The following is a 24,811-nucleotide window of genomic DNA, read 5'->3' as shown; positions in this document are numbered from 1 at the left end:
TTTACGGTTTGTGGTTTCATTATTTGATTTCGCGTTCCATTTTTCCACGTAGGTTGCTAGGTTTCATTTTTGTGTGTGTATGTTTGTGTACGTACATGAGTGTTTCTTCTTTTCGCTATCACAATTAAGTAGTAGGTCATGATCAAAGGGAGGACAAAATTAGGTTTTCTCCATTTTCTCGTCGAGTGTACATACAATTATAATGTTGCGTCGTCGTGGAGAACTTTGTGTGCTCCATTTTCCGTACGTTTATCACATGTGATAGCGGTGTTCTGATTAGTGAATGATTTGAAGAAAAAAAATGTCTTTCTTTGTACAAAAACAGCTCAGACTTACCAGACTCCGGTGAACAATCTTCGACCTGCCAAGTGGATTGCATACATTTTCGTCAGCACGACACCTTAATTATTTGCTTTCTGATTCCCTAATCAGCTTGAGGGTTTGGCTCAGGAGGGAAAAAAATGGCACCGGAAAGTGTTCGTCTGGGATCTCCATTCGGCGAAGGCTGTTGAATGTTCGTAGGTATTTATACTAATCCCGCACTTTCCGCATTCTCGTGGCTGCTGTCATCGCAGTAAACAGCGGCATTCGGTGCCAGGCGACAAGGTGATGCTCATCGTCAGTCTACTAGGATCGGTGGAAGCAACAGGGCCGGAAGCAGCAGCAGAAGATTCATGGCCGGCTGTGACGCGAACAGCAGCCACATCGTCGTGCCTGTCAGAAGCAAGGTGCTGGAGTGGAATTCTGTGAATAAATAAGAGAATTTGTTATTTGAATAGCGGCACGATGCGGCAGTCGGTGGCTCTGCGGTGTGTGGCATAAATAAAAGTATCAAATCACAAACGGTGGGCCTCGGGGTGGGAGTGACTGGGGTACAGGTAGAAATGGGACACCGGAAAACGTGACACACGGGCAGTGGGGAATTTTCTGATTGAGCGAAGCTTGGTCTTCGGTGGGAATTGAAGTGAGAATGAAGGATTTTGCTGGCTGATAGATGACAATATTCAAAAAGGGAAACGCGTGACGGGTTGCGGGTATTGAAAAATTTCGGAGGAAATTGCTTTAACAATGTGGGATGAAATGATGGAAAATTTTCAGAAAATACATGACATGATCCATCTTTGTATCTCGATCGCCCGCGAACAGCTGGGTCAAGCAATTGATTCAAGGAATTTGTTGTGACTTGGGATGTTGGATGTTGATCGGTTCCATACTAATTCGCTAATCCAGTGCTGCCGCAAAAGTGCTATTTTCCATCTTGAAATCGCCATTTTTAATCAAGTCTTATTTTTGAAAAGGGCATAATAGAAAATATTAACCGTATCTTCAGAAAACTGTTACTCGAGAACGGTTTTTCCGATCGGTTTGGTGTCTTGGGCAATGTTGTTGGCAATTGCTGTGAGTAAAGACTGTACTCGAAAAAAGTGAGACAAACAAAAATGGTCACCAAAAATTAATTTTAAATCGGATTCCTTCAAACTTTCAGGGAATTAAATACAAATTGTTAGGATTCTACTTCATTGCTTTATTGGATCTCCGATCCATAACCGAATATCCGCACCTTGCTCTTGACACCCCTCATAAGGTTTTGCGCAATGGTGGGTCCGACTTCTTTTGATACTTTTACCCACTGTTTATTCAAAGCCAGAGCATTCTCCAACACCTTAGGTGTTTTACGAAGTCTGGTCTTCATGATGGCTCAAAACTTCTCAATAGGGTTAAGTTCCAGCGAGTTGGTGGGTTGACGTATTTTGGTACAAAAGCAACATTGTTGTCTCTGTACCAAATCCGGCCAAAATAGCATCTCACCTCCGTGAGACCGCAGGAAGGATGGGAGGTGCTTCTGGAGGTAGATTTACCCGTTGATGGTACCCGTCGTGATATACGGCTGGCTTATCTTGCCGTACCCACAGATGGCCTGCCAAACCAAGAACTTTTTAGCGAATTTGTTCTTCTTCCTTACCTCCTCAGGAACGGCCAACAGTGATGTGTGGATAGAATATGGATATATTCGGAATTGGGATGACGTCTAGAGACCAAAAATCGATGTCCAGCTCCATTTTGAAATCCAAGATGGTGGCTTCCGGTTTCAGAAAAGTGGGAAATACTGCCAAATACCCTTCTATATGGGTATTTCCGGAATCGGGATGACGTCTAGAGACCGAAAATCGATGTCTAGCGCCATCTTGAAATCAAAGATGGCAGCTGCCGATTTCAGTAAAAGTGGGAAATACTACCAAATACCCCTCAATATGGGTATTTCCGGAATCGGGATGACGTCTAGAGATCGAAAATCGATGTCCAACGCCATTTTGTAATCCAACATGGTGGCTCTCAGATTCTAAAAAACTGTCATATACCCTATAATATGGGTATTTAAGGAACGGGTTCGACGTGTACATCCCGTAAATATATGTCAGACACCATTTTGCAATCCAACATAGCGGCTCTCAGATTCAGAAAAACTATCAATTTTTGGTATTTTTGGAACAAGTACTACGCGTACATCCCGAAAATCGAGGCCTGATGCCATTTTTGAATCCAAGATGGTGGCCATTGACTTCAGAAAAAAGCTATCAAATTCCCAAAAATATGGATATTTTCGGAACGGGGACGACATGTAGATGCCGAAAATCGATGTCCGACGCGATTTTTAATTCCAAGAGGCGGCCAGTGACTTCAGAAAATCTGTCAAATACCCTATATTATGGATATTTTCAGAACTGGTTCGACGTGTACATCCCGAAAATTGATGTCCGACGCAATTTTGAAATCCAAGATGGCGGCTGTTGTTTTCTGAAAAGCAGTCAAATTCTACGATATGGATATTTTCGGTACAGAACGCGTGTAGATGCCGAAAATCGCTGTTCGATACCATTTTTGAAATCCAAGATGGCGGCTCTCAGATTCGGAAAAACTGCCAAATACTCTACAATATGGGTATTTTCGGAACAAGTACTACAATTTATGCCTGACACCATTTTGTAATGGAAAATGGCGGCCATTGACTTCAGAAAAACTGTCAAATATCCAATAATATGGATTTTTTGAGACGACATGTAGATGCCGAATATCAATGTCCAACGCCATTTTGAAATCCAAGATGGTGGTTTCCGGTATCAGAAAAAGATAGAAATACTGTCAAATACCCTTCAATATGAGTATTTTTGGAAAAGTAATGACGTCTAGAGAATGACATCTAGAAATAGAAATGAGTGTCATGAAATACAAAATGGCAGCTACAGGATACAGGAAAAGTACCCTGAATGTGGGTATTTTGGGAATCGCGGTGATAATTACTCTCCGATGCCATATTGAATTCCAAGATGTCAGCTTCTGGTTACAGATAAACTGGATAGTAATGTAAAATACCCCCACAATATGGGCATTTTTGGAACGGGGACGATATGTAGAGGCTCAAAATCGATGTCCGACGCAATTTTGGAATCTAAGATGGCAGTCCTGTTTTTAAAAAACTGTCAACGCTGACGCCGTTTCGGCATTTCAATTTTCGACAACTACACGTCGTCTTTGTTGCGAAAATATCCAGATTGTAGAGTATTTTACAGATTTTCCAACTTTTTCTGAAACCGCCATCTTGGATTTCAAAATGGCGCTGGGCATCGATTTTCGGTCTCTAGACGTCATCCCCATTCCGACAATATCCATATTTAAGGGTATTTAGCAGTATTCCCCACTTTTATAGAAATCGGCAGCCGCCATCTTTGATTTCAAGATGACATCAATTTTCGGTCTCAAGACGTCATCCCGATTCCGAAAGTATATATATTGAAGGGTATTTGGTAGTATTTTCCACTTTTTTCTGAAATTGTAAGCCGCCAACTTGGATTTCAAAATGGCACTGGATATCGATTTTCGGTCTCTAGACGTCATCCCGATTCCGGAAATACCCATATTGAAGGGTATTTGGTAGTATTTCCCACTTTTTCTTATATCGGCAGCCGCCATCTTTGATTTCAAGATGGTGCTGGGCATCGATTTTTGTTCTCTAGACGTCATCCCGATTCCGAAAATACCCATATAGAAGGGGATTTGGCCGTATTTCTCACTTTTTCTGAAATTGTACGCCGCCATATTAGATTCAAAAATGGCGTCGGAAATCGATTTACGGGTTTTAGGCGTCATACCGATGCCGGAAATATCCATATTCCATCCATATTGGTCTTGGATCCACTGAACAACGTCGCCGAAGAAAGCAACTTCCTAGCGAGGGGGGCGACACATCTAAATCTCAATTCTAGATGCTCAAAAAATCTCACACTAGCGAATAAATCTTCGAAAAATCTTCTTTCATTTCTCGCATCTACTTGCATCACGCATCATCTTTTTGCAATAAATCTTCAAAATCTTCTTTTTATCTACTCAGCCACAGCAAAACACAATATTTCCTGCATCGTAGATAGAGTCGCCCCCCTAGATGACAAGGATTTCAAGATATCATAAAAACAAGGGCATGATTAATTCATGTGCACTAGCGCCGCGTATTGAGAAAATTCTGAACTTCTGTCCACCAACGATAAGGTCTTGATCCACTGAACAAGTTCGCCCAAGGAAGCAACTTCCTAGATGGCAAGGATTTCAAGATATCACTCAAACAAGGATATCACAAATTCATGTTCATGTTGCACCGCGTAGTGAGAAAATTCCAATTTTCTGTCTACCAATGATAAGGTCTTGACCCACTGAACAACTTCACCGAAGAAAGGAACTTCCTAAATGTCAAGGATTTCAAGATATCACACAAACAAGGGCATCATTAATTCATGCTCACTAGCGCCGCATAGTGAGAACATTCCAAACTTCTGTCCACCAACGATAAGATCTTGATCCGCTGAACAACTTTGCCCAAGACAGTAACCTTCTATATGTCCAGGATCGCGAGATATTCCATGTTGGTCCCTATTAGGTCAAATCTCATATGTACTCCATTTACGCGAATTCTATTTACGCGGTACGTATTACTCGCGCTCTTCGGGGGAAAGCTGTGCGTATTTTTGTTAAGATTTGGTTTTTATCGAAGACAACAAATCAAGAAGACTGGCAACTCTTCCATTTTCTCATACGAACGCTATGAGACAGGTATTGACGAGGCTCGGTAGCTCAGTGGTTACCGTTTCTGCTTACTGAGCAGAAGGTCGGGAGTTCAATCCCAGGCCCGTCCCCTTCCTTGCAATTTTTCACTTTGCCTTATTCTATACCCACTAGATTTTAATGAAAACAAATTCTTCTTTAACACCGATCGCATCACTTACCACAGTTTGGTTCCTGATCTAAAAATAGAAATTTGATGAGTTCGCGCGCGTGTGTGTGTGTTTGTGTATTATAATCGCTCTACCAAAAACGATCCCTGCGTGTGCTTGTGCAACCTTTCCCCACATCCAACATCCCAGTGATTTCTCGTGGAAGCGCAGAGGATTTCTCGGTTTCCTTCACAGCGAGTACCACGTCAACACATTCCTTCCCATTCCCTAGTTGACCTGCATTCGGACACGGCCGGCGCTGGTATTGCTAAAATATTAGATCACCAGTTCTTACACATTTAGGATGAATGTTAGTCCCAAACATCATCTGTTGGTTCTCTGTGTAATTGCAGCTGATCTGGTAATAACAGAGCAGCAACCGTGGGCGGTCAATCATGCTTCATGCTTCATGCAACGCTATGAGACAGGTACAATCGCGTCATCTGCCGCTCAAAGGTAAATGCTTCGAACGAACTTGATAGCAAAGATTACATCCTGGGTTTGTGAATTTGCTCATTTTTCTATGCGTTGCTTCCACCTTCACTCAAGCGCAGCGCTACTGTATCTGTCGCTTGGATTCTAGCAAAGTTGCCAGTCTTCTTGATTTGTTGTCTTCGGTTTTATGCTCAGCCAAGATAGATTTTGGCTCCTTCCTTTGAATATTACGCTTGGATTTTGTAGAATAGACCTTCCTGAATTCATACGTCTAGTTGGATTTTTTGAAACACGCCCAATTGTTGAGAAAACTGGGTTTACAAAGTACCCAACAAACAATTTTAGCTGCAGACTAGCTTATACAGGCAAAAATTAGCTGTATAAGCCAATTTTTGGCTGTATAAGCTAATCTGCAGCTAAAATTGTTAGTTGGGTAGGTATTGTAATATCAATTTGGGTTTCCTGTTCTGCCATGTTATATTAAAATAAAAAGGAACTATCGAAAACCAAACGTTTTTTTTATAAGTACTATTTCTTTTGTGGTATTTCGCTTGATGCTTTACCCGGAATTTATTAAAACCCAAAAATCCGTTGCTTTGATTCTATTGATCTGCATTATTACCAATGTTCTTCCATGAAAGGATGCAAAAACTTATGCGCAAAATGTCTTGTTGATAACCCGAGTGTTTTACAAAATACAGTCAACATTTGTGGCTCCTGTTATGCATTAGTGTCAAAAATCACGGCTTCAAAGAAGTATAAGACTATAAACGAAGGCTAAGAAGTAATGTAAACGTTTGAAATATACGGTTTGATCATCGAGTGACAAAAGAAAAACTTATGATTTGTTCTGGCCTAAATTTAAATATTTTATCAGTAGCAATACAATTTTAAATTTGCCTCAAGTCCTTAGGGAGGGAGGAATTGACCTCCTGACACAAATAAAGATCGATTAGTCGATATCAATAATCAACGATAAAATAATCGATTATTCAATAACCGTTAGCAAAATACAGCCTTGTTGCGACTAAATTCCACCACGCTCCACTACATTCGCCTCGGGTACTACGATTGCAATCACGTAGGTACCATGCGACCTCGCCGTTCCAACTTTGAAATGTTTCCCACCCAAAACAGCAAACCGAAATTCTTCTGCGCCCTTGGTTAGGCAACCGTCCAACCACGAAAAAACACCCATCCCATCAGCTTGGCGACGCGAATTCGAAATCGAATTTCCGCGTGCGCCTCCCGAGGTTGGGCTTTCGCTTTTCCTATTCTTCATCTTTGCACAGCTTCCCCTGGTTTATGTCAACCATTTAAATTTATGCAACGCTTGAAGTCGCGTTCGCGGGGTGAATTTGTTTCAATTTCGGATAGCATTCTCATGAGTGTGTGTATGTGTGCGTTTTATGGGTTGCAAGTGCCTACTTCTCTTGAGCGGTTTCTTCTTTTGAAAATCGCACATTGCGATGGCACGATGGGAGCAGCATGCAATGGCTTGCTGCGACGCACTTTATTTATCACCTTTGCGGTTTGTGAACTTTTCTGCTTATTTTTGGATCGGAAAACAAATTTATGGATCGCCTAAATTAATGAAACATGTTTGCCAAGGAAAAGCCAATTAAAATGTAAAAATCTACTCACCTAACCGGTCACCCGCTGCCGCCATGATTCCGCCGCGCTTCCCGCTGGTGACCTTCGCAACCGACGCCACATTGCGATCCGTCACCGATGACGTCGCCGCCGTCGTCGGCTGGTAATGGTGACCGGGTATGAAGGGAACACCGGCCGCTCCGACCACCCCGCCTACGTTGCCTCCGCTTCCCACCGGCCCACTGCCCGGTCCGATCATGTTGAGTGTGCTCTCGAACGCGTACAATGCCCTGAATCCGGTCCCATCCAGCCGGTCGTTCGACACCATGGTGACGCGGAAAAACCTACCATCCGATCGCACGATCAGGTCCCTTCGCAGGCCGCAGTACATCAGGAACTTGCGATCGCGGGTGATAAAATTAGAAAACTCCACGTAATCGCTGGCGGAGTCTTCGTCGCAGCTGTGAAAAAACGGGATAAAATGAGTGAGAAACATAAGGAAATTGTGTGTGTGTGTTTTGGCTATTCTGAGTGAGCGAAAATTCTAAGCTAAATGGGATTTTTACGAGCTGCAGACAAACAAGACTGAAAACAAGTGAATATCATTAAGTTTACGGCGGTGAGAATGGTTTTTTTTTGCAAAAAGTTGAACAGTTGTTGCTTGTCATGTTAGTTATTTAGAGTCGCATTAGTGGACCAACTTTTTCAAGTACGGATTCAAAGAATAATGCATAAAATATAGATGGCGCCGGTGGTTAAGTGGTGAACACGACTGGCCTATCTCCGCAGCGGTTCGGTGTTCTTCCCTTGAAGAGGGATTTGTTGTTTATTGTTATGTCGCACAGACTACGTTCCTAATACTATTTTTAAATAATTTTTAGTTATATTTAAGTCAGTGGCGTCTCGTAACCTCACTTTTTACCTGAACACCAACTTTCAAAATTAGATTTAATGCCATATTCATACTCGAATCGGTTGAAAAAAAACATAATCTTCTACACAAAAAAAAATATTCTGAATTTCAACTATCGCGTAAAATCTCCTTTCGTTTAATTTTGAGCTATACTTATGCGCGCTATATCTCGCAGAAATTAACATGAAATTTTCAAACGGTGTAGTTTACTCGATATCTATCCATTGCAACCAATATTTTGATTATTGTTTATGTTTTGAGAGTTGGTACACAGGTAGATTGAGGTTAAGGAAACGCTACTGATTTAAGCCAAAACAGTTACTAATATTGCTAAAAGCCCTAAGGCAGGAGCTAAATGGGTTGCTGTATCCGTAACTAGTCCTATGTCATGGAACAGTATTTAAAACCGAGATGTGGCGTAATTTTACACGATATTTCATGTAAATTTATGCGCAATATCGCATTAACCTGCAATATTGTATACAAGCTTTTGAGCAAATTTCAATGCATATGGCAACTATAGCTCAAAATTTAACCAGAGGAGATTTTAGTTTCGATAAATTTAGGACAGCAACCATGCACGTCATTAATATTTTGAAAAACTTTACAAATTTCCAGGAATTTCAGGGAGGTCCACAAAACTCTTGAAAATTTTAGAAAATTTGAAACATATGTAGGGACCTTAACACAAGTCCAGAGATTTTCTGGGAAGTTAAGATATTAAAGGACATTTCAATTAATTTCAGGGCAGTACCAAAATCTTTAGGTGAACTAAATATTGCAACTCGCAACCGATGGACCATTCTGATGTGGGGACGGCTTGATGTTTATAAAGTACTATCAGTTAAAACTGTGTTTTTGAGATTTACCTCTATACATTCTTTGGTATTTCCTTGCGGATAATCAAGTTGGTGTTCGCTGATTCAAAGAATGGATGAAATAAACATTGAGCTGTCTATAATTGGGCGTTGTTGAACTAGTGGTAGTTTACTTGCACAACATTTTATATGAGTATCCAAGTAACCAAATAGTCACAAAGTAACATTGAATGAGGGTTCAGAGTGAGACAATGTCACTGAGACACAATATGGTAACTTGGGTATTCGGATAAACTGTTACTTATACTAAAAAAAAGCTAATCCTGGTTGTATCTTTTTTTCGATGCATGCATTCCGGGTGGTGAGCGAATATGAAGAAGAAGAAGAAGAAGACGGCGTTATCACAGAGCCCCGTCTCGGAACGAGTGTATTGTTGATGGACCTGGTCTACGATTCAAGATTGGTTTCTGTGATGATAAGTATCACAAAAAAGGTAAAATAAGTAGCACGATCTTCATTGAAATGTAAGTATTATTGAGAATAATCATAACAATCAACTCGTATATGCATTGAAATACATATATAAAAGGGAAGGGATGGTCCAACAGGGCACTCGATTGAAGCGAATGGGGATAGTGGGAATGCTAACTCCCTGTTGATAACATTTCGTGGATAAAAGGCGGGCTCTTCTCCCCACTCATTGGGGCATCTTCCTGTTTGGGGGCTTGTCTTTTTGACCAATTAATAATGTTTTGTTGTTTTTGACATCATCCACATCCAGAGAGCCAGTCACTTTCGAACGTATGGGAATGGTAGGAAACCATTTGGAAATGCATGAAAATTTTCAGTTTTTATTCATTATCGTCTTTATGAGCAGTTTTAGATGCACAAAAATTGCACGAGTACATTACTATGGTGATAAGGTAAACACTCGTTTATTTGTTTCCTTCTGTGAAAGCATGTTTAGTCACAAATCGTGGATTTTCTGATATTCTCCATACTGCAAAAATGATTTTCCTACCACTGAAGGGGCGACATCTCTCGGATCTTCAGTATAGCTACTACTCAAATCATATAATTAATTGGCTGATCAAGTTGCTGGAAAGAAATTCTTTATTGTTCCGTAGATGCGTATAGGCGACTTTGCCTATCGATCTACCCAATCCGATTTTAGAGGACAATCAAAGGTTATTAAACTTGATCAAGGCAAACAGAGAAGAGAGCCCAGTGCTGTCGGACTTAGTTTCCGTGCTACAATGGGCGGTAAGCCACTATCATCATATCATCAGCACCAAGATCTTTAGGTGAACTACGAGAATATCAGGGTAGCTTCCAGAACATCATGAAATATCAGATAACCTCTGGGCAGTTGAATTAACTTCAAGGAAGTTGCAGGATCTTAAAAAAAATATCATAAAACTCAGGAAACTTCCGAAAACTTCAGCAAAGTTCTGAGATCTTCAAGGAAGTCCAGTTTAACCATTCCCTAGTTTTAATAAGAGGAAACTAAATTCTGTGTACATTTTCATGTGTCCATGGTTTTCAATATTTAAACAGTGTAAGTGCTTATTACCTCAGTTGGGAGCGATCCTGAGAATCCCTGACTACAATGGCCTCAGGGTCGGCACGCTTACCGAACTAGGTTCCACGTGGCAAGGAATGATCGCACTGGATACAGCAAAAACTCCTACAGCACTTCAATATTCAAAATAACCACTTTTTATTGTTGGATTATACTAACACGTCTATTCCTCCCTACGTATGTAACTCTCCCACTTTCTTAATTCCTATCTGACCTGTTTCTGTTGTCTTTCCCTTCTTCTTCGGGGCCCCTTGCAGATCCACCACCACGTTTCCTCGACGACTGCTTCACTCGGCTCCACGTTCCACCTTCTTCCTTCTCTCCTTCGGCGGCGTTGGAAATCTCCTTCGCGCGCTATTCCACTTTTTATGCTGGCTGGGCCACCGAGTGTGTTGACGGACTCGGCTTCGGCGGTTCGTGCCGGAATTGTTCTTACTTGGCTGGGGACTGGCGTAGCCTACCGGTACGTCTACCAGGTGTATCTCAGCGGTTCTGTTTAAAATTTACAGCGGGGTCCTAACAGACAAACGGTTCACATTAGGACCTTTGAACCAAAATGGTGATTCCGGGAATTTTCCTGCTGTCCGTTTTTTCCTCTCACCCTTTTCCACTTTCCTCTTACTATCTTCCACTATATTCTGTCACAGTAATGTTTCTTATATTTCACCAGAGACTATCGACCGTTTACCTTGATGGTTATTTGATGATAGACCTGATCGGTGTATGTAGCCTAGAAATACGTTCTTTGGGTCCAGTCATCGTGTCCGTTATGCCGTTTGTAATGGCCTTTTTTGTCGTCACCTCTCATGGCCGCCTAAATGCTGCTTTTACTCCATCTGGTGGTGGGTTTTGTAGACTACGGTGGGTGGATGGCTGCGTAATACTGTAGGCTACTCTACTCTGGTCTACCAGGGAGATTTACTGACGGAGAAAAACTGTACACATACACGAACATTACTTGCCATGATTTTTCAACATAATAACGAGTACTCTACACGATATTCTAAAAATTACTCGACACTGAAACGTGAACACTCACAACAGTTTGCATTTTTCATGAGCTTTCTTTTTTTAATAGGGGAATTTACGTATTCTCGTCAATCTAAGCAGCGTCTGCACTTCTACTAGCATTTTCTCAGCGTCACGCACATATATGATGTGTCTGTTTGTTTACATTCATCTACTGCTTGCTTCTCTATCCATTCCAATCGACAGAATTTTTCAAAACGTTTTGAAAGCGTTTTTACAACGCTCCAAACTTCTCAGGTGAGTGTGACTATTGTCGGCAGCCTCTTTTTCTTCGGCAACCTTCCCATTAGAACTGCGTGTTAACCAGCTGTTCTATTATCGGCAACTCGAAATCAACCCCATTTTGTAGTGCGTATGCTTTATTTGAAGAAAAATGTAGCATTACTGGATTGCTCGATCGTTCAAATATAATCAGATTGAAGCTGAAAGGCTAAACAATCGTTTGGACACAATCAGGGAAGTGCATTGATGGGAAAACATAGTGAAATTAACGTTTAAATTTTGGTTGCCGAAAACAGTCAATGGGTGCCGAAGCCAACATTTACCCTATATGAAAATTGACAAAGGACGAATCTTAGCAAAAATATGAATGATTGCTCATAAAGTTTCATGCAAATCAAAGAAGGTCAGGGTTTAATCGACCAGTCGTTTGACGTGGAACTGCTCTATGCGACAACACCACATGGATTATGATAGCGATAACCAGATGACAACTCTGACTTTAGAGCAGCTCCCTTTTATAGAAGTTATAGTTCCACTTGCTATCATATTCTGAACTCTGTGACTGAGGGGGCTTCTATCTAGAGCACTATCCCATTCCACTTTTATTAGGAAACTACCTTTCGGAATATCCAGAAATAAGGCCAGCCCACGGCTGAACGTAGGTTTGTTTTCCGATTCTTAAGATCTGATCATTTCCAGCGTTGCTTAACTTATCTTGCTTATTATTTAATTTATGTATATGTACATGTAAATGGTTTCCCTTGTTTTTTATTTGTTGTATTTTTTCGTTTGTTGAGTAATTTACCTAGAGTGTAGTGGATTTTATTTTATAGTCTTCTTTTTTTTTTTCACCCCTCACCATCCCTCTCCAAAGGGGGAGTTTGGTAAAGAGAGATGAAAAAACCGATTTGTACCTTCCTTAAAAGTTGTCCTAGCTCGCTTGTCTAATATCTATATACAATCTTCACACTGCCGTACTCTAACGGAACTATCAACTCTATGCTTTCATCTACTCCATCTATCGTATAAAAATTACCACTACAGTCTGTTATTTGAAATTAGCATCTTCAACTATGCTTCTTTTTTTGTTTCTTTCATTTAATTAATTGATTTGAAATTTGTGGAAAGGAAAATAGCGGAATTATTAATAGGAAAGTTTCCTATACATTCCATTGCGGTGATACTTTAAGGCATCGAAATGGATGACAAAAACAAAGGCGGAGGATTGTCGCTTGACCAGTGGTGTAAGCGGTCACCGTAGTCGACGCATTTTCTGTGGTAGTCGACTGCCTTTGCTTCCGACACCTGCAAAACAAGCTATCAAAGTACAGTACCAAACTAAAATGTCATATGACAGTCTCTGTCATACGACACTGTCGTCGAAGACCGTCACGTATTTATGTATTTTAGTTTTTCTCATAAAAAGAGCTGCTGATGTTGTACTTGTGTGAATTCTGAAAATAGCAAGCAGTGATGTTCTAGTAATAAAATTTCTGATCAGAAATAGTTTAATTTGCACAAAATTGAGGAATTAGAACGAAATAACACATTGTCGTATCATAGTAATTTGATAATAATCATATTGCTCGAATGTTGTTCTACCGTTTGTGTGCTGTGAGAAAGACAACGGTAGAGCAAGCGTGTACGAATACAAACAGACTGTCGCGGACGACAAAGAAGCGAGTGTACACGGTTAGAAAAAAGTACCCAAAATTAAGTTCTTTTCACTCATCTCGGCACTATAGTGCAGGAACCCAAAAGTAGGTAAAGCGGGTCAAAGTAATTTTCATTTACTTGTGTGCAGTTCGTATGGAATTTTCCACTGGCTTTTTAACCAAAAGTAAGTTAGTTGTACCCAACAGTAGGTAAATATGATTATACTCAACGTTGGGTTCCCACACTTTACTACCCCTGTTGGGTGGTTTTGCTCCTTCGTTTTTGACAACATTAGTAGGAGAAAAGGAGACAAACTAGTCAAAAGTAGGTAAAAGTGAACTGGCCGTTGGGTACTTTTTTCTTACCGTGTAGTAGAAAACGTCAACTGTTTCTACCCCTGCGCTTGGCATCTCAGATGATGAGTCGATTAAATCTCTTTCTGAGGAAATAGATATGCTTGATTTGCTTACCAACAAAAACACTGGAGCCTACCCAAATGGGGATTTTGTTGAGATCTAAGCAAGCAGTTGATTTCAACACTGTACATAAGTATATTTAAGGAACTGGTTGCTAAGCATAAGTAAATATCAAATACTTAGCAACCAGCAGCTATAAAACTGGACATGTAGCATTAGCAATTTAGGCTGTGTTCCATTTGGTGAATTTTCACTTAAATTTGACAGATGGAAAATTTTCAAATAAACCTGCTATTGTACCAGACTTATTTCTGACAGACGACGAATAAATTTTGACAAACACCTTCACGAAAATCAGACGATCATCAACAGAGGGATTTTCGAACATCTAAATTTATTTTCGAAGTGTCAAATTTAAGTGAAAATTTTCCAAATGGAACACAGCCTTAGGCTCTGAACCATTTCGACAGTGAGGATGCATAAGGGCCTATACGCGATGATCAATTCTCTTCGTCGATTTTCTCTTTTGTTAATAACTCGCTAGATTTAACGTTTCTCGGTGCGTTTGCTCTTGCTTTTGATAGCCAATACAACCTGTTACTACTCTGCATTGAACAAATTCTAGAAAATTGTTTTGCTTAGCTGTAGCAATGCAAAGAGAAAATCGATGAAGAGAATCGATCATCGCGTATTTGCCCTTATGCATGCTCACTGTCGATTTGACGATTTTTTTTAACTTTTGGTTAAAATTTGACAGATGGAAAGTTATCGATTAACCCTGCTATGCGAGTATGGTTATTTCTGACAGACAAGAAGTTAAATTTTGACAACCGTGGCTAAAAGACCGGTCGATTGACAGCACGGGGACAGCATGGTTAAAAGTGACATTTCGAAAGTTATTTTCTATGTTCGAAAATGCCTGTGCTGTCGATCGACCGGTTTTCGAGAAGAACTCAGCCACAGTTGTCAAAATTTAACTTCTTGTCTGTCAGAAGTAACCACGCTCGGATAGCAGGGTTAATCGATAACTTTCCATCTGTCAAATTTTAACCAGGAGTTAAAATAATCCACCAAATGGTTCAGAGCCTTATAGCGAATTCGTTTATCATTCAGTTCCAACCTGGATCGGGTTTCAAGATTGGGTCTGCTTGTTTTCTGACAAACGTAAATTTGCTCGTTTGTTTTTAAAACCTAGCTCAGGTTGAGGTTCGCACTGACAAAAAGTTCGGTTTCACACTGGGTTGGAACTGGTTTCAACCCCGATAATAAACGAATTCGCTATTAGTCAGTAATAAATTACCACCCGTACGATACAAATCGTGTTTCTCTATAGGTTATGGGCCCAGTCACACCCTTCCTAAGAGTAAAGTACAAGTTCTCGAAGCCGTTTCAGTTCTAGATCCAGGATGACCAATGCAAAGAAAGCAGGAATTGTGCAGTTTGCCGGTGAGGGCTACGACACGTGGCGGTTTCGTGTGGAGATGCAGCTTTCAGCCCGAGGAGTGAAGGAGACGATTACGAAGGATGCACCGGAAGGTGCTGCAGCACTAACGGCATTCCGCGAGAAGGACGAGAAGACCAAGGCACTCCTGGTGTCATACGTTGCAGACAGTCATTTGGAATACATCCGCGACAAGGAGACAGCCAAAGCAATGTGGACGTCGTTGGCAAATACCTTCGCGAAAAACGGTTTTGCTGCCCAGACGTACATCCGGCGATCAATGGCCATGCTACGAATGGAGGAAGGGACGTCTCTGGCGGATCATTTTCGTCGATTCGATGAGCTGGGAAGACAGCTGAAGGATGCCACGCTCACGGAGCTCGACATGGTGCGTCAACTGTTTATTTCGTTGCCACCTAATTACGACGTGGTTACCACGGCGATGGAAAATTTGGATGATCAACAACTCAAGCTTGAAACCGTCAAAGCACGCCGGTTCCACGCTAGCGGAGGAACAAAAGCGTTCTGGAAGACAATCCGGTTCGAGTGCTATGAACGGTATGGACGGAGTGGTGTTGGCGGCCAGGAACAGGAATCAACGTGAAAAACCAGCGAAATTCCCCAGAAAATGCTACTACTGTGGAGAGCCTGGGCATTAGAAGTTTGCTTGTCCCAAGGTGAAAGGACGACCCGAAAAATCCGATCGGGCTCAAGTAGCGAAGCTACCAATGGACAAGGAGGTGGCCTTAGTTTCCGGAACAATTGAGGCACAGGCGCAGGATTAAATCTATTGGATTCTGGACTCGGACGCTAGCTGTCACATGGTAAGCAGTGAGGATTATTTTCACGACATCCGTAAGTTAGAAGAGCCATTGTACATCCCTAGTATCACGCTTGTCACAAATCAATTGTAGAAACTTATATACGACTTATTTCAGTCATAAACAAGTTGCTGTAACTTATTGTGTTGAAAGTGTGCTACTCGGGATCGATAGTGCGAAGGATGGTGAGGTACTGGTAGCCACCAAGGAAGGTACCATGAAGGGTAATTTGTACGTCGGAAAGAACCAGTACACGTTGTCATTCGGACACGTGATTTTCGTTGAAATTCAATCTGCTATCGTTGGCAAGGCTGCTAAAGGCTGGCATACACATCGAATTCATGCCGGATCTTGCAATCCTTATGAAAGATAATGAAACTTTGTTTGTTTTTGGTGTAACTTTCTACCAGCGATTTCACAAACCTGGACCAACTAATTTCAATTTTTTTTTTATGAAACTTACAAATGTTGGCTACTTTTCTCGTGGTTCTAGAAGAAAACATCTCAAAATAATGTTTTATTTCAAAGTAGGAGTGGTCGTAAACGTCATTTTAACTGCTCAAATGAAGTGTAAATTGGCGTTGCGAAGTTCAATGGCAATCTGTTTTATTTGCGGATGGAAAGCGCACTCCGTGGATCGGCGTTAGCAGCGAGTGAGTATTCGGAGCTTCAACTTTGGCACAAGCGGTACGGACACCTCAGTTTCAAAAATGCTCTGAAACTTAAGAATTCCATCATGGTGGATACTGGACGGTATCCCTGGTGATGCTGAATTTTGCAATACATGTGCTGAAAGCAAGATGATAAGACAATCATTCAATGGCACGAGACTAAGTACACAACGCGATGGCGCGCGATGTTAGGTGCAATAAAACATTCCCGTTCAAGTCGCCGAGTCAAAACGACGATCGTCAATTAATTATTCCGGAGTATCACCAGCTCCCGGGCAAGATGAGGGAAAAGTGGAACAACAAGCAGATCTTCAAGAGGACGAAGACAACAACGATGATGCTTGTGATTCTGGTGACTATTCTGCTGCTGACGAGGAAAGCGCATCGGCACTCCCACCACAATTAGTTCCGATGTCAAGTGGTCGAGAGTGCAAAAGACCAGGTTGGTTTTCTGATTTTATTCCATACAGAGCACTTTCTGCTGGTGTGAATTCCCAACAGGTTCCGGAATGCTACACCGAAGTCAACGGTCATCCTAACGAGCGTGAGTGGAGGCAAGCAATTCAAGACGATCTGTGGGCACTGCAGAAGAATGAAATCTGTATCGTGGTGAAATGGGTGTGAGTGAAGTGGGTATTCAACTTAAAAACGAATGCTGACGGACATACATTGCGCTACAAGGAAAGGTTGGTAGCTAAGGGCTACGCACAACGAAGACACAAACACCTTCGCACCGGTGGCACGGTTGACTACCGTCAGAACCCTATTGGAAATGGAGATTCACCAGCTAGATGTCAAGACCGCTTTTCTAAATGGAAAGCTCGACGAGAAGGTGTACATACAATGTCCAGATGGGGTAAGGCTACGCCCTGACGAGGTGTGCTTGCTGCAACGGTCACTTTATGGTCTGAAGGAGTCACCAAGGTGCTGGAACAGTCATTTCAACGATTACCTAGCTACCTTGGGATTCATGCGGTCACAGCATGACTACTGTTCGTATGTCCACGCCCAAGGAGATGACACTTTCTACTTCGTTGTATACGTAGACGATCTTCTCATTGCTGCTAAAACGGAGGCGGCCATCAAGAATGTAAAACACAACCTGATGAAGACTTTCGGGATGACGGACATGAAGAAGATCCGCAATTTCCTTGGAATCAAAATAGACAGGGATTTGGATCGTGTGGATTGACGAAGCTATCCCAGAAGGGTCAGATCGAGAGGGTTATTGCTCGTTTTGGAATGCAATCCTGCTAAAACGCCAGCTGAACTGAAGCTGAAGTTGCGGTGAGCAACTAGAAGATGTGAGTTTCCCTACCGTGAACTCATCGGAAGCCTCATGTACCTCATGATGGGCACCCAACTGGACTTGTGCTTCATTATTGGATACTTGGCAAGATTTCAGGATGCTGCTGGTGAAGAGCATTGGAAGCAAGCTGCAGATACCGAAAGAGATGGGATTAGTCTACAGAAAGAAGCCAAAGGAACCACCAACCTAAGTGGACGCCTATTTTGCTAGTGACGAAACCGACCGCAAATGGGTTTCCGGGTTTTTGCTGAAGATTCATGGAAACATTGTCACCTGGTCCTCGAAGAAGCAGACTACAGTTGCAATGTTTTCTACAGAAGCCGAGTATGTTGCCATGAGTTCTTGCGTAAGTGAGACAATATGGTTGACCGGATTGATGACTGATTTTCAAGTGCAAACGCCGCTGTTTCCAGTACCGCTTTATGATGACAACAAAGGAGCGATTACAATGGCTCAACGAGAGGAAACCAAGCGAGTCAAACACATGGATGTAAAGTTCCACCAACAATCAATTCGAAACTAACGGTTTTAAATTGGCTCACTACTTGACCAGTCTATTGGTCCCAAGCAAATCGATTAACGTACCCCATTCTAGTATAAATTCCAGTACTACACTATGTTTGTTTTGATTCGCTATGAAAGTTTGACAGATAAAATGAGGGGTTAGTGCATTTTCTTATGTTTCGAGGGGTGAATCGATCAGCTTGGGACCGAAGGTAGTACCAGAGCTGAGCCAAAAAGTTGAGCTCGTTTCTTCGGGACATTCTTGTCTTAGATTTACCTCTATGGTTCCACTTCGTTCGTGATGCAGCTGCTAATGGTAAAGTAAAATTAATTTACATTCCCACCCAGAAGCAAAAGGCTGATTTTCTAACGAAGTCTCTATTCACACCGATATTTGCCGCTCTGAGGAATAAGATAGGTTTAGAAGAAATAACTGAGAGGGGTGTTGAGATCTAAGCAAGCAGTTGATTTCAACACTGTACATAAGTATAAGGAACTGGTTGCTAAGCATAAGTAAATAACAAATACATAGCAACCAGCAGCTATAAAACTGGACATGTAACATAAGCAATTTAGTCAGTAATAAATTACCACCCGTACGATACAAATCCTGTTTCTCTATAAATTTTGCACCACAGCCCCCTTTTCCATAATCGCCACCTCTTCCAACTGTTCTTCCAAAAACATCTGCGACCCCCCGCCACAAGGCTTACCCTTATGACTCGACTGATGACTGTGTTGTATTTTTCCGGCCCAAAAAAAAAATGAATATTCAAAACACATTTTTCGGCCGTTACCGATCTGTTTAAGGTGACGCCAAACAAACTGCACGTTACCATTGATGACCGAAAGCAGGCCAACCAGATTGTTGCATGCGAGCGTTTTTCGATATAGTATCGAGTCTACGTCCCCAGTTGTGATGTATAAATTGAAGGAGTGGTCACCGAATCGAGTCTAACTTGCGAAGATTTCCTAATCCTTCGGCATTTTCAAAAATCGTTGCCTCCCCAGATACTGAACTGCATCCAACTGCAGTCAGTGTCGCTTTTGCTCCAACAAACCGCGCTGCGATCAATGTAGGGAGATTCATACGGAAGGTCCTTGTCGTACTACCCCCCCAAATGTGTTTACTGCAAGGATACTCCGCATGATTGCCTGAAGTACAAACAGCAGGGAGAAAAACTTAAGAGCATTTCCAGCCCAAAACGCAAACCGGTTGGTCATGAGTGTTTCCGATTTGAATGAAACATTTCTCACGTGTTCGCTGCTACTAATAGTTGCATTTTTCATTTAAATATGATTTTTTCCTCCAGAGTAACTTTTGAAAAGGGCGTATAAAAAAATGGATTATTTTTTTTTCAAAACATCATAACTTGAAAACTATTGATCTGATCAAAATGGCATATGACAAGAAGTTTTAGGTAGTTAAATTATCTTTGCGGAAAAAAAATACACTGAAAGAAAAACTTCGTAAATTAGTATTTAAAAAACGTAAAACGATGATTATCTCAAAACACCCCCCTTTCGATCTTCATAAATTTTTTTTTTCAAGAAAACAGAAAATATGCCCTAATATTTGGTGAAGAGTGTATGCTGGTAACTTTCTTAAAAAAAAAATTATAATTTTTGAAATTTTTGTTGGTTTTTATAAATTGGTGAAATTGCATATTTTTTAGTAAAATAGTAATTTATTTGAATTCTGCGCATAGTTTTCAAAAACATTGCATATAAAAACTTTTATCCTAAGTCCAGCCGTTCTCAAGTTAGTGCAATTTAAAAAAAATAATTATAATAATTTTCTACATTTTGGGCCATTTTCAAATGTTAGTCGTGATGTCCAGCAACGAGATGTTTTTCCATGAATATATATTAAAAACCAAACAATTCATTCTCAAATATGGTAGCTGTCAGATTTACCCGTTTCTATTTAGACGCAGCGGAAAAGAAACAAGTTTATAAGTAAATACTCTCAAATATACCCAAATAATCAACAAACCCACGCATGTGCCTTTTTTCTGTCCTCTATTAGTTGTTTACCTGGATAGAATTGTGTATGTCATAACAGAGGCTCAAAACATAAACAGGTAAACAAATATGTTATTAAACCTGTAATTGAGATAAATTCTCTAGGTACTTCTCTGACGTATACCATATTGTGCCTTAAGAGCTCATCCCGCGATATCACAACTACATAAAAAGGCACCCCGTGGAGGCTTCTTACACTCACACTTAAAAAAGTTTGCTATAATCAATTGTACCTAATGAAGATAGGTATAATGTCAACATTGTAATTATTCTGCTACATATATATATATATATATTGGGACGTTCTTCACCTGTTCCATTCAGTTCATCTCTCTTAGCGTTTCAAGTTAAAAAGCAAGTAGTTTTTTAAGATGGATAACAATTTCAAGTGTTGTAAACCTCTACCTAAATCAATTTCAAAGCATGACACAGTAGCAGTTCAGTTGCTTATCTCAAAATTATTAGAATTTTTAAAGTTGCAAATAACAGTCCAAAAGTGTATTTTTATGTCAGATGGAGCAGCATCACAATACAAAAACATAAAAAATTTTGCAAGCATTTGTGGATTTAAAGATAAGCATAATGTAGAAATTGAATGGCATTTTTTTGCAACTTCACACGGCAAAGGTCATTGTGATGCGATTGGCGGTACCCTTAAGAGAATGGCAACCAGAGCAAGTTTAGCTAAGCAACACGAGCACCCTATAACGAACCCTAAACAACTGTACGACTGGGCAAATAGTCGTAAAGAAGATCTTCAAACAAAAATGTCATTTTGTTATGTTTCTACGGAAGAATACAAAAAGGCTGACACGGAATTTGATCCAATTTTTAAGAAAGTGAAACCAATTCCTGGAACTCGAAAATATCATTGCTATATTCCAGTTTCAAAAAAACCAAATTGCAGTAAAAATATTCTCTAATTCAAACGATACACCCAAATTATTCAATGTATTCAAATAATATGAGTTGTAAAATAAAAAAATAAATATATACTGTTTTTTATCTCAACAAATCTTTCATTTGACCACATCAACGTGCTTCTCTTCCGCTGCCTCTAGATAGAAACGGGTAAGTCTGACAGCTACCATATCTGAGAATGAATTGTTTGTTTTTTTAATATACAATCATGAAATAAAATCTCGTTGCTGGACATAGCGACGAACATTTGAAAATGGCCTAAAATGTTGAAAATTGTTGTAATTATTTTTTTTAATTTGCATTAACTTGAGAACGGCTGAACTTAGGAAAAAATTTCCACATGCAAAGTTATTGAAAATTATGCGTAGAATCCAAATAAATTGTTATTTTTCAAAAAAATATGCATTTTCATCAACTTGTAAAAATCAACAAAAATTTAAAAGATTATAGATTTCTTTTTAAGGAAGTTACCAGCATACACTTTTCACGAAATTTAAGGGTATTCCATCAATTTTCTTGAAAAAAAAAAATTATAAAGATCGAAGGGGGGGTGTTTTGAGATAATCATCGTTTTACGTTTTTTAAATACTAATTCACAAAGTTTTTTCTTTCAGTGTATTTTTTCCGCAAAGATAATTTAATTACCTAAAACTTCTTGTCATATGCCGTTTTGATCAGATCAATAGTTTTCAAGTTATGATTTTTTGAAAAAAAAAATTCAATTTTTTTTATACGCCCTTTTCAAAAGTTACTCTGGAGGAAAAAATCATATTTAAATGAAAAATGCAACCATTAGTAGCAGCGAACACGTGAGCAATGTTTCATTCAAATCAGAAGGGGTCGAGACAAAATTGACATTTTTTTAACGATTTGAGCTAGAAATGCTCTTAAGCGGTCTTTGGAAGCTCGCTCTAAGTGCTCATTAGCAGAAATTTTGAAAACAACCGCTTCATCTTCCCAAACCACCCCAAAAAGCAACAAAAATTGAAATTCGGCTCCGTGAAGCTAATGCAAATGAGCCTTGACAAATAAAATGTATGAGAAAATTTTGATGAGCAGCGTTGGAAAAGTTCACGATAGAGGAAACTGGAACTGGTGACCTTTTCCATGTGACACATTTCCAATTCTTTAGAATCTTTCCTAGTATTTGGTTCCCTGAAGTTGATCATCTCATTTACACAAATTTTAACTTAAAAGCATACACATTTTCCATCCACTCTGTTGCACTACGCAGAGCCCACTTAGTTCCAGTACTTAAATACAAGTGCTTTGCTTGCCACCGCACTCTGGAGTACATATTCCACCTCCCCACCGCATAATTCCGGCTCTCAGTAGGCCATTATCTCAATTACACCGAAATTGGTTGCCACGTTATCGTCATTGCCATTCATAGCCATCTGGGGCTGTAGGTGGAAAATGCGTCAACATAAATGTAGGAAAAGGGGGAGGGAAAACTCAAAACAACCGGCGTATTTTACTTACGGGGCAACTCCCTCGATGTCGAAGTAGGTGAACCGGATCAGGACATAATCGAGCGGATCGCCGTGGAAGTAGTAATTGCAGCGAATGTTCCTAGCGTTTCCGGTCCGGTGTGCGCGCGTGGGTGGGCGTTGAAAAAGAGGAAACGAAAGCGGAAAAAGAAAGAACGGGAAGAAAGAAGTTCAGTTCGGGTTTTTTTTTCTTTCTTGTGTGTCTGGTCGGGAAAGTGTAGTAGTGAACATGACACTCGCGTACTCTCGTGGGGATAATGGTTGATGATGATGATGATGGCCATGACGATGACGATGATCGAAATGGATGAAAGTGACATTTGATGGTCGTTGAAGTTTTTCTTGTGGCGGTGTGGTTAAAAATATTTTTTTTCCTTTCTCTCTCACCGACGTCGACGGCGAGCCAATCGAGTTAGGCAGTGGAGACAATGAACGCAAGACGGTTGCTTCGATGCATGATAATTGGTTTAGCTGTTTGAGTAGCGAGGTGTCAGTTATACAACAAACCACAGCACACTTGGATTCAAGGTGAGATAAGCAGAGATGGCTGACCTTGGATAGGCACCGGGAAAATTTGGCGACTGGATCCAACCCTGGCTGGTGGCATTTTTGAAATAGTGAAAAGAACACTCCATTTGATTCGGTTGATAGCCGGCTGAAACACCGAAATCTGTTGAAGAAATAATTGATCAATCATTGAGGGTAGCAAATTTCAAACCATGAACAAGGTACTTGTCAGGAAGTGGTAGTCCGCTGTGAATCCTTTGTTTTCGGTATTATTGAAGCTGCTACGGAACTCCAACAGCAATCGTGCTCCATTGGACAGGATTGGCTTCGGCAGGATATCTCCACAAAGCGTTTCAACCACCTCGTCTCGTCCGCCTATGTTGAAAAATACCTGTAAAGATCCGAAGCAAAGCCCCAGCTATAAGATTATTGCAATTTTCCCCTCCCCCATTCGGAGTTATTGCAGCAAGGGTGTCCCAATGCACAGTCCGTTCTGCTCAGCCAAGAAGAGCCATTATAATTTCTCTTTCGCGTGATGATCCCATTTCTCCATCGTGGATCCCATCTAATTCTACGGCTAGGTACAACTCTAAAAGTGCTATCATTCTGCGGTCCCAGCTGGGAAATCCGAATACTCATTTTCACTTCCATTTGACACGTCTGCCGTTATACTTTGCGGATTATTTTACGACCAAACGTGCAAGTGAGCGAGCACATTCGAATGCATCCTAGCAAGCGAGTGCCGTCTATTCATCGGGCTGCCTACTATGTGGGTAGGGGAGCGGCTCACTTTCACACGCTCGATACCAACTAGATGGGAAAGTGATCATCCTAGAGCTTCAAAGGGGGGAGGGCGACAAAATGCAAATATTTACCACTTCTGATATATACTAAGGGTACAGTCACTTGGAGGACTACCATCCATTTCGATTGAGATTCCCGGTCGGGAAGGGAGGACGAAACAAGCAACAGGATTATGAAAATTTTACTCCTTTTCCAATGGCAGACAGAGCATGGGTTCGGATTTGGACCGATGAGACGTGGGAGAAAGTTGAAGAAGTTGGATTTGTTTCGGGACACGTATCCTCGTAGAATTAATGGATTCCGGGTGTGTGGCGTGTGTGAGTGGAAATAGTTTGGCGTGAATTTTTCAGCAGTTTGGGGATTTCGGAACGGATTTTAGTTCGTCGTTGGTCT

At 40.8% G+C, this 24,811-nt stretch overlaps 1 protein-coding gene across 1 annotated transcript in view; it reads right to left on the bottom strand.

Moving 5' to 3' along the window:
* Positions 1-477: 477 nt before the first annotated feature.
* Positions 478-24,811, bottom strand: part of Sol1 — a 156,793-nt gene continuing 132,459 nt past the window's right edge. The window contains exons 5-9 of the mRNA XM_065217209.1: positions 23,840-24,005; positions 23,660-23,777; positions 23,100-23,189; positions 7,341-7,750; positions 478-744 (exon numbers count right to left, since the gene is read on the bottom strand). Coding sequence (XP_065073281.1) covers positions 620-744; positions 7,341-7,750; positions 23,100-23,189; positions 23,660-23,777; positions 23,840-24,005 — 909 coding nt within the window. The 3' untranslated portion in view covers positions 478-619. The remainder of the gene's footprint in view (positions 745-7,340; positions 7,751-23,099; positions 23,190-23,659; positions 23,778-23,839; positions 24,006-24,811) is intronic.

Source organism: Ochlerotatus camptorhynchus, unplaced genomic scaffold (genome assembly GCF_037179485.1).
Source record: "Ochlerotatus camptorhynchus isolate MF236.1 unplaced genomic scaffold, CSIRO-AGI_Acam_v1.1 ptg000070l, whole genome shotgun sequence".
NCBI classification, from domain to species: Eukaryota; Metazoa; Arthropoda; class Insecta; order Diptera; family Culicidae; genus Ochlerotatus; species Ochlerotatus camptorhynchus.
Note: the sequence above shows the minus strand (reverse complement) of the source record. Positions and strands in the feature narration are given on the sequence as shown.